This window comes from Penicillium rubens, assembly GCF_028828025.1.
Source record: "Penicillium rubens strain IBT 27055 chromosome Unknown utg000003l_segment0_segment0, whole genome shotgun sequence".
NCBI lineage: Eukaryota > Fungi > Ascomycota > Eurotiomycetes > Eurotiales > Aspergillaceae > Penicillium > Penicillium rubens.
In genome coordinates, this window is record NW_026890601.1 from 2,179,256 (window position 1) to 2,195,131 (window position 15,876).

General features: G+C 50.5%; 6 protein-coding genes across 6 annotated transcripts; 4 read left to right on the forward strand and 2 right to left on the reverse strand.

Moving 5' to 3' along the window:
• Positions 1 to 31: 31 nt before the first annotated feature.
• Positions 32 to 4,152, forward strand: N7525_007026 (uncharacterized protein; the record flags this gene model as incomplete). The annotated part of the gene is made up of 2 exons (XM_002567546.2): positions 32 to 2,961; positions 3,198 to 4,152. The coding sequence occupies 2 exons, from the start codon at positions 32 to 34 to the stop codon at positions 4,150 to 4,152; spliced, it is 3,885 nt and encodes a 1,294-aa protein (XP_002567592.2).
• A 659-nt stretch (positions 4,153 to 4,811) lies between these two features.
• N7525_007027 (glycoside hydrolase 5 family protein) lies at positions 4,812 to 6,135 on the reverse strand (the record flags this gene model as incomplete). The annotated part of the gene is made up of 3 exons (XM_002567547.1): positions 4,812 to 5,104; positions 5,157 to 5,285; positions 5,340 to 6,135. The coding sequence occupies 3 exons, from the start codon at positions 6,133 to 6,135 to the stop codon at positions 4,812 to 4,814; spliced, it is 1,218 nt and encodes a 405-aa protein (XP_002567593.1).
• A 1,380-nt stretch (positions 6,136 to 7,515) lies between these two features.
• On the forward strand, positions 7,516 to 8,263 carry N7525_007028 (uncharacterized protein; the record flags this gene model as incomplete). The annotated part of the gene is made up of 4 exons (XM_002567548.1): positions 7,516 to 7,706; positions 7,763 to 7,927; positions 7,982 to 8,109; positions 8,163 to 8,263. 4 exons carry the CDS (start codon positions 7,516 to 7,518, stop codon positions 8,261 to 8,263), a joined length of 585 nt encoding a protein of 194 aa, XP_002567594.1.
• A 743-nt stretch (positions 8,264 to 9,006) lies between these two features.
• On the reverse strand, positions 9,007 to 11,740 carry N7525_007029 (lysophospholipid acyltransferase family protein; the record flags this gene model as incomplete). The annotated part of the gene is made up of 6 exons (XM_002567549.1): positions 9,007 to 9,166; positions 9,218 to 9,474; positions 9,530 to 10,517; positions 10,594 to 10,849; positions 10,904 to 11,122; positions 11,182 to 11,740. The coding sequence occupies 6 exons, from the start codon at positions 11,738 to 11,740 to the stop codon at positions 9,007 to 9,009; spliced, it is 2,439 nt and encodes an 812-aa protein (XP_002567595.1).
• A 323-nt stretch (positions 11,741 to 12,063) lies between these two features.
• N7525_007030 (pantoate--beta-alanine ligase PAN6) lies at positions 12,064 to 13,234 on the forward strand (the record flags this gene model as incomplete). The annotated part of the gene is made up of 2 exons (XM_002567550.2): positions 12,064 to 12,100; positions 12,153 to 13,234. 2 exons carry the CDS (start codon positions 12,064 to 12,066, stop codon positions 13,232 to 13,234), a joined length of 1,119 nt encoding a protein of 372 aa, XP_002567596.2.
• Positions 13,235 to 13,543: 309 nt separating this feature from the next.
• dbp7 (putative ATP-dependent RNA helicase) lies at positions 13,544 to 15,844 on the forward strand (the record flags this gene model as incomplete). The annotated part of the gene is made up of 1 exon (XM_002567551.1): positions 13,544 to 15,844. The coding sequence occupies one exon, from the start codon at positions 13,544 to 13,546 to the stop codon at positions 15,842 to 15,844; it is 2,301 nt and encodes a 766-aa protein (XP_002567597.1).
• Between the last annotated feature and the right edge of the window lie 32 nt (positions 15,845 to 15,876).

Below are 15,876 nucleotides of genomic sequence, written 5' to 3' on the forward strand. Positions count from 1 at the left end.
AGAAGTCTTGGGCACGCATCACTCTTCCGCAATGGCGGGCAACAAGAAGGCTAAGGCCAAAGACAAGAATAGCAAGGCTGCCACCAAGAAGGTTAAGAAGGGGAAGAGCCCAGAGGTCACAGAGACTCAGACAACTACAACTACACCTGCTCCTGGCAGCCCTGAACTTACGGCACAGGAACCAGAGCAAGTAAAAGAGCAAGAGCCTGCTGTTGACAATACAGACGTCGAAGTAAAGTCACCGCTTCCTGTGTCAGCATACGAGGTATTCGACGACGAGACTACACCTCAAGACAGCTCCAACCCTGTCGCAGACCAAGAAACACCTGTACACGACAATCCCGTATCAACATACGAGGTACTTGACGACAAGGCTACACCCCAACACACCTCCGACCCTGTCGCGGGTCCACAATCACCTGTACTCGACAAGCCCGTATCGGCATACCAGGTGTTCGACGACGAAACTGCACCCCAAGACATCCTCGACCCTGTCGTGGATCAATCATCGCCTGTAGTCGACAAGCCTGTTGACGAAGCATCACCCTTGGACGAGCCAAGATTGACTCAGCCTCCCATCGAGGACACTGAGGTCAAGCAGCCGCCCGTGGACGAGCCAAGCTCGACCGAGCCCACCTTCGAGGACAAGGACACTGAGGTCAAGCAACCCGTGGACGAGCCAAGCTCGACTGAACCTCCCATCGAGGACACTGAGGTCAAGCAGCCGCCCGTGGACGAGCCAAGCTCGACCGAGCCCACCTTCGAGGACAAGGGCACTGAGGTCAAGCAGCCGCCCGTGGACGAGCCAAGCTCAACTGAGCCTCCGCTTGAGGACACTGAGACTAAAGAGCCGCCCGCGGAAGAAGCAAGTTTTGTTAAGCCTCCCCTCGAGGACACCGAAGCAAAGGAGCCTTTGGAAGACCAGACCAAGCAAGACCAGCCCAAGCAAGCCGAGCGGTCTGAAGAGACAACTGTAGTCTCATCACCACCGGCTGACCCATTCTCCCCCGTGGCTGCCTGTGTTCCTTTACCTTCACCATCTTTGACCGAAGCACGGTATATGTCAAGTCCTTCCCAGGATAACCAACTATATTATCCTGGACCATCAGCTTATTCTCCTTACGCTTCACCCGTCCCCTACTCTGCACCAGCACCTTACGCGTCACCAAACGCCTACGCTTCGCCAGTGCCGTACGCTGCCTCACCAGTGCCGTACGCCTCGCCAAACGCCTACTCTTCTCCAGTACCCTACACCTCACCTGCGCTTCACGCTCCAGTGCCGTACGCTGGTTCCCCTGTGCCTTACACTTCCACACCTTACGCTGGCTCCCCAGTGCCTTACAGCTTACCCGGACCCTACGCTGGCTCTCCCGCGGCTTACGCCTCGCCAGTAGCTCAAACTGCCTCACCGGTGCCCAAAGTCAGCAGCCCACTTGCACGTTCCCACTACCCTCAAATGTCTCCAACTATATCACCAACGGCAACTCCCCCACCTCAGAATCCACCAGCCGCACCGATGGCTCCCTCAGAGGCGCCTTCTGTGGCCCAAAGTGGACCATATGCTCTCCAATCTCCTGTCATGAGCTCTGCTGGTATGGTACCTCCTTATGGGCATTATTCTCCTCATCATCAATCGGAGGCCCATTACATGCATAACATGCATCGGAGCTACAGCATCCCAGACCCATCATATTCAGCATCATACCAAGCCCTTCAAAATCTGTCCATGGCCAATGGCCATTCCCTTGAGAATGGATCTCCCCCAGAGAATGACAGTGAGCACATTGAGCTTCTTCAACGCATCCAGTCGGCTATTCCCGACATCAACCGTCTTCTTCATGGGTTCCGCAGCACCCACAACAAGCTCTCGACTCGGGAGGCTGAGATGAAGCACATTGGAAGCCAGCACGACCAAGCTCTGATGCACAAGGACTACTACATTGAAGCTTTGCAAGCTCAAATGAAGAAGACTGCCAACGAAAGTGCCGAAGAAGACGCCAAGTTGAAGCACACCATCAGTGAGCTGCGTCTAGAACTCGGCGATCTGCAAGAGAAGCAGAAGGACCTTGAAGATGGCTTAGCTGTCCATCAGAAATCCAACGAGGAGCTTACTGAAACCAAGGCCCAACTCGAGGGACAGATCAACCAGCTCAATGAAAGCATCAAGGAATCAAAGGAAGCCCACGAGAAAGCCTTGGAGGCTCAGAGGGAGGAACAGGAGAAGGCTCTTGTGGCACAGAAGGAGGAGCTCACTGAGTTGTTTGAGGAGATTAAGGCCGAGGACGAGAAAACGGCAGCCGAGAATCTGGAGACTCGTGAGCGTGAACTCCGCAGTGAACACGAAGCCAATAAAAACGAATGGGAGAAGGAGAAGGCCCAATTGCAGGAATCCTTCGAAACCCAGCGCACCGAGCTGGAAGCCACCAAGACAGAAGTGACATCCCAGATCGCTGCTTTGGAGTCCAAGGAGACCGAGCTGCAAACCCGACTAGCCGAACTCACATCGACACGTGAGGAACTAGCAGCCAAGCTAGCAGAACTGGAAGAAACCCGCCAGAAGCACGCCCAAGAATCGGAAGAACTTCGACAAGGCCATGCTGGTGAATTGGACTCCATGCGACAATCCCATGACGAACAACTTGCTGCCGCTGCCAAGGAATTGGATGAGAAGATTGCGGCTCTGGAAGCTCACTTCAATGAGAAAGAGAAACTTTGGACAACGGAGCGCGCTGCCATGGAGCAACAACTCTCCGAGAAAGATAGCGAGCTTGCTAGTGCCGAGCGAGAGAAGGAAAGGTTGGAAGGAGACGGAATTGTCAAGGAGCAACACCTTCAGCGTGCGGTGGATGGCATGCGAATGACCATCGACAACTTAGGCTCGGATTGCGACAGGCTGAGAAAGACACTGCTCAGCCTGGGAGAGGCCACTGACCTCAGAAACACCAAGGGCGACCAATTCTTGTAAGTGAGCCTTTAAAGCCCTATGGATTTGCTTATTTTTCATTCATTCTTTCTTCATCTTCATCTTCTTTTTCGCCTTCTCCTTCTTCTGCTTTTCGTCTTCTTGAAGACAAGTCATTCATTCTCTATATTTCCTTTGTTTGAACTGCATCAGCGCACAGCGGACATACATTCTCTTATAGACTCATGTTGATAACGATAAATGGACACGATCTAATAAACTCTCTCATCTTTAGCTTGGACTGCTTCACAGAGCTCTCGCAGCTCATCCACAATCTATCCAAAGAGCACTTCGGATATCTTCCCATCGATCCCCCAAAAGACATCCTTTCCAAGATTCCATCCGAACTTCCTCCTTTCCTTGACAACACCCCAGCCTCCCGCGAACTCCGATGTGCCTACATCCAACACATCATCTCAAAAACCCTAACCTTCCGAGTCTTCCAACCCTTCCTCTTCACCCTGGGCCGGCGATACGACAAAGCCGACACCTTCTTCCAGATGCTATCCATGGACATCCGACGCAAGTCCGTCCGCCGCGAGGCATTCTGGCGTCAGCAGACCCTGAAAGCAGCCTACACGACCTCAGACGCAAAACAATCAATCAACGTAGCCGCAGCAGTCATCGTCGACGAAATCATCGACCACATCAAGCACTTCGCCGACCCCAAACACCTTGACTCGCTCCTAATCGGCGTCCGAAAGATCGTCAAGCTCGCCGCTGAGACATGGAGACACGCGCGCGTCGAGCGCGAGCTCGTCCTCGCTAGCTTCCCAGCCCCGGACGCTGAGAGTGTCTCGAACGAGGGCTGGTTGGAGTACGCTGCAAACAAAGATCAGAAAAACACCCCCTCGAACGAGCCCACGCGCCATGTCGTGCTGCGCACCTTCCCGCGTATTACGCGCGAGGCTGCTCACGAGGACTTTGCTAGCGATGAAGGGAAAGCTACCGGATGTACCTACTCGCAGGGTGTTGTGTTGTACTCCGATTCGCCGGTCATTATGGGTCGGCTTCAGGAGTTTGCGAAGAATTCTGCCGATGCTGTGGTCACTGACTCACCTCCTAAGACGCCCTTGGGCGCCAAGGGTATTGAGAAGTTGGCGCCGATTGATGTTTCCTCTCCGAAGGTGATGACTGTTCGGTCGGCTCCTACGAGTCCGGGTGCGAAGGGCCAGTTTATGAGGACTTGATTTTGATTTCGGTGCCTTCGATATATTGTTTCTATAGCGTCTGAGCCATTTTTCTTTTGTTTTTTCTTATGTTTTTTCTTTTGTCTTTCCCTTTTGTTTGTGTTTTCATCTTTTGTTCTACCGCATATCTGTTTTGAGATTTTATTGGAACGTTTCAGCGGATTTGGATTTGATTCTTCTTATGTTGTGTTTATATTTGAGTATTTATAGCTTTGGTTGAAGATTGCATGTAAACAGCAACAATGTTAGCGAGTTAGAGAAACCACTTTGTACCTGCATCACTCACCAGTCCAAATATATATTGCACGTCGTACGGCATATGCAGAAGCTAGCTAGACCGACAAAATACATGGATAACTACAAATACATCAAGGGAGCCTAGGCTTTGCTCTCTTATATATAGGACTTGCTATAAACTAAAAGGCCGACTTACAGGCAACCCTGGTGATCAGTAAAACCAGCCTGATATTTCCGATGCTTTAAAATTCGATGTGTACTCATTCTTGATAAGCTATATCACAAAGATGAAAAATGCATGCCCCTGGCGATACATCACCTAAATGACTTGAATTGAGCCATGGACCAAACAAGATATTTAAGAGTCCGAAGAATACCGGTTTAGATCCAGTCCTCAGCACAGTATTCAGACATTCCCACTCTTAGATCTTACTGACATGGTCAGTGACAGTGCACTTCCAGTCATCAGTGCCATAGTAGATGGTGTAGTCATCATTTGGCGAGGGACCGGTGGACAGCTTCTGGCCATACTGCCAGAAGAGATCAGCAGCGTTGCCGGGGGTGGACAGGGCGGTCTTCTGCCACTTCAGCGAGTCGGAGCAGTGGTCATTCTTGATGCCATATTCCTCGAACATGCAAGGCTTTCCAGCTTCGTCGCAGATCTTGGCGTGGGACTCGATCCATTGGTTGCCAAACTCATTATCTTTGATGCCCCCTAGGATGGGTTAGTGTGCTGCATCTTTGGGATGCTTGGGGAGTATTCTTACAGTCGGCCACGTAGAGGTGGAACACTCCAAAGTCAATATCAGGGGCCGCAAGGTTCTTGGCGAAGTCGCTGCCTTCTGTGTGAGTGTAAGGGTAAGATCCATCCGATCCGGGGGTTAGGCCCATGCCCTCTATATCACGGGTTAGAATGGATTAACAGTTTTGGCTGTCTCAAGGACACAAACCTTCACCGGTGGTGACCATGTGGTTGGAATCGAGAGACTTGATGTAGGCAGAAGTTTTGGCTACCCAGTTGGCGATGACATCGGTTTCGCAGCCCGGGCAGCGAGGCTCATTACCCAACTCCCACGCGAAGATGGCAGAGGAAGTCTTGTAGCGAGAGACAACGGCCTTAATGTAAGCCTGATACACGCTCTGCATCTTCTTATCCGTGTACCAATCCGTCTTGCTGCCTCCATAGGCAGTAACGTAGGCGTTCATGCCACCATAATCATCCCAGAAGTTTACAAAGGGAATGATAAGCTTGATGCCGTACTTCTCAGCAGCAGAAACAACATAATCAAGGCGCTTCAGACCATCAGCGCCAGTGTTGATGGTAGTTTTACCCGTGGCTTTGTCGTGGAGCTGGAAGTAGACTTTTCCATCCTCCGGGACGGTGTTAACGTCATTGAAACCCCAAACTCGGAGGATTTTGAGACCAGATTTTTTCAGATTCTTGAGGACAGAGTCAACATCGGCATTGTTGGTCTGGAATGGCAGCCAATAAGAGTTTGTGCCAGCAAAGTACTTGGATTCGCCGTCAATATTGAACTTGAGTCCGTCGACCTTGGCAAAAGAGCTGCTGCCAGTGGGCTGAGAAGTGCCCAAAGGGGTGGACAAAGTCACAGACACTGTCGATGAAGGGTGTCCGGTCGAAGAAATGGCAGTCGAGAAAGTTGACGACGGCGCCGGGCTAGTCGCAACTTGAGCGGAGGCTGCTCCTATGGCGGACAGGACAGCAACGGAAGAGAATGAACGCATCTTGTGTTATGGATAAATGATAAGCAGGAAGGTTGTATAGAGTGCTGTTGATCTGGATGCTATTGGAAGTGAGGGTATTGCGAGCTACTTTATATGTCCTGACAGTCTAGTTATCCGGATTTTGCACAACACCCCCTTGAAACCCTAGTCAAGACTCTCCGAACAACAATCACCGCGATTTGCGATAACTTGTCAAAAGGATACGGAGTATGGATATGCACATGAAGATCGACAGGAACCCCGGGTTTTCCTTTCACCAGTTAACGTTGCTTTTGCACAAATGCGCCACATTGCAGATGGGCTGATTCTACCCCGTACTGTGCCTGGACTCGGGAACCAATGGTAGTGTAGGTCTTTCACGGAGATTATCTCGGGCGATCAGTATGTTTTAACCCTATTCGGGTCTATCATGGCGGAACTCCTGAGCACTCTCCCGTGCCAGTTCGGGTAATTTCCGTCTAAACGGGCCGTACATCGAAATGGGTCCGAAGGTTAACGGTGACTCAGACTGAGAATCCCACGTGTAAAACCAAGCTAATCCTCCATCCCGTTAGTCGATTGAATTTCTGGCTCTATGTGCCTCTGTCAATGCATGAAAAGGCGCAGATGCGGACACTCCGTACGGCGAGTAACTCCCTGGATTCCCGCTTGAGTCGTTGTGGAATCCGGGGTGCGTATTTCTGAAGATATCCATTACTTTTGAGGAGCAATATATTTTCTAGCACTGCAAAGAAACAATCTTATCGATCTCAGTTGGGAATTTGATCCCGCCAATGGCTTGGGGACATAGGGTTTGAGACATTTGAGACATCCTCGTGAAATCAAACATCCAACGCCTCGGAACCTCATGCCAAACCCCACTAGCTGTTTCCAATTTAGTTCCAGCATCAGACGGCGTATTCATCAACTTATCGGATTCTGTCGGATACAAGGTACCGACCTAAGTAGAGACTCATATTCCAGATTCAATACACACAGGCCTACTCAAGAAAGTCACGATTCCATAATTCAATTTTGTCGCCGATAAGGAGCGAAATGGCCTTTCTAGTAATGCCGAAGAAACTCCTCAACGCTGAAACGCCACAATGCCGGACCTTGGAAGAGACGCGCATAACAAACGTCGACATCAACAACGTGGAAAAACGCCACCATTCTGATGAGACGAGCAGCAACAAGGTGGAAATTGGATAATCCAAAAAAGTCTCACATTCGGAGCTTAGCAATATACTCATATACGGCTAATCTTAGAAGTATGTCGAGCTTCGCGAGTATAAAACCTCTCGACCTGGCCTCATTCTTGGGCACTTCATTCAACAAGCCCCAGGATTCCAACTCTCACTCTATACTTCTCTCTTCCAGATTCTCATCTCCCAGTTCAAGATGAAGTTCTCCCTTCCATGTGTTGCTGCACTCTTCGCCGCTACGGCGCTGGCCACTCCAGTATCCAATGATGTCCTCGAGAAGCGGGACGTTCGTGGCCACTACACCGTCTCTGGCCTCGGAGCGCGCAAGCAGTCAATTCTCAATGCCGGTGGTAACACTCTCGATATTGCCATTGCCATGCTAGAGATGTAGGATCTCTACCGTGACATACCTCTATATAATGCTGATAACTAGTCAATCATAGTGAGGACATGAACACTGCCCACTATCCCTATGGCGACGCCAAGACCCAGGATGCAGCCAACTTCGGTCTGTTCAAGCAGAACTGGGGCCAGCTCCGCGTCTGTGCCTCGCGCTATGGCTTTGTTGGCCAGCCTGAGGCGAACTGGAACAACGGTGCCATTCTCAAGTAAGGAAACCCTCGATGATATCATATTTCGAATGATAGCTTACCTTTCGAAAGCTCCAACGTGAAGGCGGACATCGCCTCCCGCTGGGACTGCCAGCGCTACTACGGGTACGATAAGTGGTTTGCTGGCCACCGTAACGGCGCTAGCGGTCTTGAGGATCCCTATACCCAGGACATTCTCAGTAAGTCTTGAAGATATGGCTACGCTTGTGATGGTGACGTTGACCTTTCCCAGACTACAAGGCCTCCGTCGAGTGGATTCAGCAGCAGATTGACAGCAACCCTGCGTACAAGACTGATGATACCCGCTTCTATGTTGAGGTTGTTGCTATCTAGGCAACGTGAGGCCTTATACCCCCGGCTGGGCACTTTTCGATTCAATCTACGGGAGACCGAAAAGTTCTAAGCAATATAGCCATTACCTAGCTCTTTCGTGGCGATTGAACAACACCACAGCGCTAAGGTGACAGTGAATTGGGGCAGAGAATAGCTTACTTTGAGTGTATGGACTAAACCCCTATGTAGTTATCGATAATATAAGTGAGCCTTTCCGCTATTGGACACATAATTGTCCGCTCTCGTATCTCATTGCCTGGTATTTTCCATTTGACAACATTATTCACATGAGCAGAGTCATTGACAATGTGGTAAAAAAATCCCTTGACAGGTGAATGAATAAAGGAAGGCAGACAAGGAGATAGGACGAACCATAATGAAAGAAAGGGATATAATGGAGGAAGAGTTAATATATAGTTAACAATTTCTGGCCTTAGTAGTGAACTCCAAGTTGAAATCCGACATGGTCTCTGCTCAAAAAGTTCTTGAGAGGATCAGTGTTCTCGTATCCTTATATGAACACTATATCTATAAGTATGAGAACCCGTACTCAGTATGCTTGCTGTATATCCTTTTGTTCATTGTATCAGAGGGATGGTGACATAGCACCTCCGCCTAGGCGAGCCAAATGCAGGAAAAATAGAAGAATATGTGCATTAGAACTATAAATCTGACACTGTAATATGAGGTAGATATAGAAGCAGCGTGTACAATGTACATGCATGGGTATCAAAAAGGAATGACTAGAGCTTTGCCTCAGTTCCAATTGCATTCCGGCGCATCTGCCGTGAAGTTACATCGGCAGGCACCGGAGCCGCGGCATTTTGGAACAGCTTCCGCCCAACCATATCAGACATGGCAAGAACGCGCGAGGAGACAGTTGCACCATCCCGACGGTTTTTGCTGTGAAATGTTAGTATGCTGGCAGAGATAATGTGAGCAGAATTGACTCACCCCTCGCGACGGGACTGTGCGATCAATTCAACAAATTCCCACAGTCGACCGCCGTCCAGAACCTTCCCAGTACCCTCGTCACGCCGAGGGACCCATTCAGGAGCCAGCCTGAGAGACGGACCGGCACGCGATTCTTTGTTCTTCGCAACCAAGATAATACCCTCTTCTTCAAATCGTTGATAAGAATTCTTGAGGGTCTCCTTGTTGACTGCCTCGAAGTAGGAGAGATCACCTTGGTGATATAACGTTTTACCGAGCTGCGGATGTGAATATTAATAGACTAGTCGGTATAGCATGGGAAAGAAAACTCACGACTTGAGCACTATCTTGTGCTTTCTTTGAATCGATCCAAACTTCCTTCGGACCATCGAGAGGCGGTGTCAATCCAAGAAGGGACACGGCGCCAAGCCAAGAGGCCTCGATGAAAGGCCAGATCAGGAAGCAGTAGAAGTCATAGTTCTCGCGACCACATAATCGCTCAGACTCGCTCAATTCAACGTACAGTGGCGTGCTGGACTCATCACGGGTGATTTTGATCACATCATCCTTCTCCAGCCCACGCAAAGTCTTATCGAAATTGTGAGATAAGCCCTCAGGCGGGAAAATGAATTCACCGCGGAAAAGCTGCGACAGGAATGAAACCTGTTTCTTCAAATCCTCGTGGGTGATTCTTTGATTGGCAGGCCCACCACCTTGCTTGATCTTTGTGTACATAGCCACGGAAACCAGTGCTTCAGTGATGAACAGGTGGATGAGCATGTTCCGGTAAAAGGAAAGTTGGAAACGATCCACCGCATAGTACGTTGGCTCGACTAGACCTGAAATTAGACCAACGAGTTTGGGTCCTAGAACTTCTAGCGCACGGTCAACCACGGTCTCCGTTGGCGAGTGATAGAAGTGTGCGACTCTGCCACCTTTGGCTCGCACCCGATCGCAGAGCCAGTCCAGTCGGCGTACTAATTCAGCCTTTCCGACTCCGCGGCCGCGTAATGTCAAGAGGACGGTTCCCACGAGGGCGGTTGGCATCATCACAGACACGTCGTTGATATCGGACAGAACCCGATAACCGAATGTTCTTAGAATGCGACCTCGATCAGTATAGCTAAGTTTGTTATTGATGTCAGTGCTGGGGCGGTCTAGTCGCGTAAGCTGCTGGCCAATGAAGTCTCGGAGACTCCATGGCTCGTGGAAACGAACATCAACTCGGCCTAGCTTTAGGGATAAAACTGAGGACGAAGAAATGAAATCAGCCAGGTTCTCCTTTGCCTTTGGTTGGCCAAGAAGCTCGCTAATGTACGACCTAAATAACTTGTCAATTACAACGCTCACACCGAAAAGGTTAATGTGCCCGGCAGGGAGGGGGGTGGGTGACATACTCAGTCTCAATGACCTTGTCGTACTGAGTGCTGACGGGACAGATGATGAGGTCGTCAACCCGACCTGATAGTAGACTGTCCATGATGAAACTCAATATTCCAAACTTGGGTGAAAGCAGTTTTCCAGTTCTGGAGCGACCACCTTCAATGAAGCACTGGAAGTTGAAGCCTTGTTGAAGGAGGGTATCAATATAAGCTTGTACGACAGTATTGTACAAGGGATCATTTCCGAAGCTGCGTCGAATCCACATAGCGCCTACATTAGGTTAGTACTGGCTTTAAGCTAATAGAAGATTGTCGTGCGACCGACCTGCGTGTTGTAGGAAAGCGCCCAGCAAAGGGATGTTCAGATTGTCACCCGCGACGATGACAGGTAGAGAAATACCGAGACGGTAACAGATAAGTTGTAGGGAGACATAATCCACATGGGACTTGTGACAAGGAAGGAAAACAATCGACTGCTTCTTTTTGGCAGCAGTTTCGGCTACAGATCTTAGACGTAAGACTTCTTCGCTGGATACATGGATTCCTAAGTGTGTTTCGTTTAGCATTGACTTGCGAGACAAGGAGTATAGCATTGGAATTTACCTTGATGGTAAGCACGAGTCAAGAGCTGTGTGCACATATAATAAGCACCCCGAATGAACGTCTTGCTTTCCATCTTGCAAATCATGTTTTCCATCATTGTATCCACTACTTCCCGTAGATTATCTTCGATCTCACTCCGGCGACGAGCCCGTTTGTCGTCCATTGTTCTACCTTCACTGATTGCCAGCAATCCTTCCTTCTCTTCGACCACGAGTCGACGATTGGCCAATTCAGTGATCTTGTTTTGCAGGAGCAGGCTGCCCAATATGGATGTCTTCATCCTTTCGGAGAAGCCCGAATAGAAGATCGGTTGACCGATAGGTTCGTCATATGCACGCCAGCCCGTGCCGGACATGTACAGGCTCACTTCCCGGAGAAAGTCGAATGGGTTCTCCCGAAATCGCACCATGTGGCGGACAAGGTTGCGTTCCGTGATTTTTTCATCTTTGGTTTCGGGACCTCCAGTGAAGCCTGACGGATGGATTGTCAACTGTGAGTTGACGATTTCCAGATCTGGCGCCGAGTGGTCATCGGCAATAGCCGACTTAGGAGACGGCATTGTACAAGGGGGCAGGGCGAGAATGGTTATACTTCAGGTCAGCTCACTAGCACGCGGTTAGGTCCATGGAAGGAAAGAAGAGAGGAAGAGGAGTCAAAACGGAAGCTCGAAAGAGAAGAGGTGCGGGACCAAATCATAGCTTGAACCCCCGAGCTCTCAAGCGGCAACAAACCGGCTGATCGCCCCCGGATGTTGTCTCGGATTTCCCCAGAAACGAGCCGAGGCAGGTCACGTGTGGCCTGAGCTGTGCAGCTCTCATCCCACAGTTGCTAACGTTCATGTTGTACATCTTGCATTGAGCTTATTTATTATCCTCACATAGTATGTCTCGCTTGGTCAACGGAGCGAGATCGTTTTCGAGTATGTCTCTTTTGTGGAAATTCTAGCTGCAGATAAGCTCACTCTATCCCAGCGACGGCTTCATCCCTCCTTGCCGATGCGACCGTGGCTTCACAATCTGTTCGCCAACCATCCAGCTTTCAAGTCTTCCGCGATGTTCCCTCCATTCGAGGTCTTCGGCGGCAATTGTTGCAGAATGACCGGAGTGTAGGCTTCGTTCCTACCATGGGCGCACTTCATGAGGGTCACCTCTCCCTAATTCGACATGCTGCTCGCGAGAATACAGACATCTTCGTCAGCATCTACGTCAATCCCACACAATTCGGAGTCACTGAAGATTTGTCCAGCTATCCCCGCACCTGGGATACAGACGTTGAGAAATTGGAAAAGCTGAATGAGGAGCTCAAACGGTTGGGAGAAAACAGTGCAAGTGCCGGGCGCATCACTGCCCTTTTCGCACCCACTTCCAAGGTCATGTACCCCGGTCTGCCCCCTTCGTCAGAGGTTGATGGACACGGCTCGTTTGTCACGATTACCCCGTTGTCCACTAAACTGGAGGGCGGTTCTCGTCCGGTATTCTTCCGGGGCGTGGCGACAGTCTGCATGAAGCTCTTCAACATCACAACCCCCGACCGTGTCTACTTTGGCCAGAAGGATGTGCAACAAACAGTGGTCATCAAGCGCATGGTGGAGGATTTCCATGTTGGCACCGAAGTGCGAATCATTGAAACTACGCGTGAACATGACGGCCTGGCGCTGAGCTCGCGGAACGTCTACCTGGGTGACCGGCGACGAGCCGTGGGGCTCACCATCTACAAGGCGTTGAAAGCCGCCGAAGATGAATACCTCGCTGGCAAGACCAGTCGGGCAGATATTCTTGGGGCCGCTCGTAATGTGGCGGAAACTGTCCTTTCCAGACAACAATCCCTTTCCCCATCCGAGAGAGCTCTTTACGAAGTAGACTACATTTCTCTCGCCGATCCTGTCACACTTGACGAGTTGGAAGTCGTTGATCCGGCTAAGGGCGCGGTTTTGAGTACCGCATTCAAGATGGCGCCGCTGGAAGAGTCCAAAGCAGGCGAAGTCTGTGGATTGGGCGATGGCAAGGTCCCTGTGCGACTGATCGACAATCTCATTTTGGCTCCTCGTGCTTGATACCATATCGAACATTTCAGTAATGAACATCTGACACTTTAGCATAGCACGGTTTGCAAGCCGACCACCTACATACGTTCTTTAAAAGCAAGATAGAGTACAAAATATTCAAATATATCTCTTATATCTCTCCATTTATCTGCAGTTCAATGTAAACAAAGTAGGGCAAGTCCTCATGGTGGAGAAAATTTGCCTGAGAGCCTGGAAGTCTTGGCGCCGAAAAAAAGTCTCGAAAGCTTTTGGATCGCCGGTCCAACAAAAACCTTTACAACTCCCCTACATTTTCACCGGGGATCGCCTTATTTCAAAATGGCTGACGATGGAATGCTTATGAACTTTACCATTGGCGACAGTGTCATCAAGCCTGAAGCCAAGTTTAAAGGAGGAACATGGCGAGACCGACTGACTGCAAAGAAGCGCTCAGCCCACCGAGGATCCGAGAAAGCACCCGGAGATGCAGCTGCGCGCAATGCAGCATCCAAGAACCCGAACCAGGTCCAACTCGGTACGCGACCCGTGAAAAGACAAAGGACCGAAGACTCAGACTCGTTCAACCGCCCGAGCGCCCCGCGCTCTGGTGGTGACCGACGACCGCAGCAACATCCACGAGACCCTAAACATTTCGTTTCCTCGCTCTTTACTAGTAACCCCGAAGCGCGCAATCCCGAAGAACCCAAGGAGGATAGAGAGGCAGAAGATGCGAAACCGACTAATGCGCCGCTGATCGACGGACTGGATACCTTCACGAATCTGGGCTTGTCCCCTAATCTTGCGGCGCATCTGCTCACAAAGCTGGAGCTCAAGGCGCCGACGGCTATACAAAGAAGCTCAATTACACAGTTGCTGAAGGAGGAAAGTGATGCTTTCATCCAGGCCGAAACTGGTTCCGGAAAGACTCTGGCCTACCTTCTGCCGCTGGTGCAGCGGATTATGGATCTCTCAAAAGCGACGAACGAACATAACGATACCCAAGTCCACAGAGATAGTGGATTGTTCGCTATTATTTTGGCACCCACCCGTGAACTGTGCAAGCAGATCTCCGTCGTGTTGGAGAACATTCTGCGCTGCGCGAACTGGATTGTATGTGGAACGGTAATTGGTGGAGAAAAGAAGAAATCAGAGAAGGCACGGTTGAGAAAAGGGTTGAACATTCTTGTCGCAACACCTGGTCGTTTGGTAGACCACCTCGACAATACGGAAGCGTTGCAGGTCGGCAATGTGCGGTGGCTCGTACTTGACGAGGGTGATCGCTTGATGGATATGGGCTTCGAGGAGGAATTGCAAGGCATTGTCAAGAAACTTGACGCTAGACAACGCCCGAGTCGCGTTCCCGGCGTCCCTACTCGCAGGACAACGATTCTGTGCTCTGCTACTCTGAAGATGAATGTCCAAAAGCTGGGAGAAATCAGTTTGAAGGACGCGGTACACATCAAGGCCGACCCGTCCGATGAGGACGAGGAGAAGACAAACAAGGATGAGGAAGAGTCATTCCGCGTCCCGGCTCAGCTCAAGCAATCGTACGCGATTGTTCCAGCTAAGCTACGTCTGGTCTCATTAACAGCCTACTTGAAGAGGACGTTCATGCGGAAGGGATCAGTGATGAAGGCGATTGTTTTCATGTCTTGCGCCGACGTAGTCGATTTCCATTTCGAGCTATTCTCAAGGAATCAGGATCGCGAGCAACAAAGGAAGAGCGATGAAGAAAACAAAAAGGACGAAAACGACGAGAAAGATGAGAAAGACGAAAAAGACGAAGAAAAGGAGAAACTGTCACCCCACGGCACCATTGCTCCCGGTAGAGCGTTTTCGACCCCGACGAATCCAGTAATCTTACACCGACTGCACGGCTCGCTTCCCCAGAATGTTCGAACTGCTACCCTCGGCTCTTTCTCTCGCAGTACTGAGGCTTGTGTCATGATCTGTACTGATGTGGCTTCGCGTGGATTGGATTTGCCCAACGTGGACTTGGTTGTCGAATACGACCCGGCCTTCAGCTCTGATGACCACACTCATCGTATTGGTCGTACTGCTCGTGTGGGACGAGACGGCCGTGCCCTCATTTTCCTCCAGCCTGGCTGCGAGGAGAACTATGTCGAAGTTCTGAAGCGCGGCTACCGCGATGGAGGCAAGGCACTCACCCGCACTGATGCAAACGAGATTCTCAAGCGTGGCTTTGGCGGCAACGACAACAAAAAGAAGAACTGGGAGGAGAGGACGACCGATTGGCAGATGGACGTGGAGCGTTGGGCACTTGATAACCCAGACTATTTGGAAATGGCTCGGCGGGCGTTCCAATCTCATGTCCGGGCTTACGCGACCCACACCGCAGCTGAAAGGAGCATGTTCAACATCAAGGAACTCCACCTCGGCCATCTTGCGAAGAGCTTCGCCCTGCGTGACCGACCGGGTAAAATCAACGTCCCTGGTCTGCGACCTGGACAAGAAGACACCAAGAAGGACTTCAAGGCAGCGCGAAACGGTGTTGCAGGAAATAAGAGAAAGGCCGAGGATGCTCCATCTTCCACAAATGTTGCGGATGAGGCTGCTCGCAAGATGAGAGCCAAGATGAGGGAGCATATGTCTGGAGCGAACGAGTTCAACTTGGCTTGATTTTTTGCTCTGTGGACTCTTTCAAAAGAAAA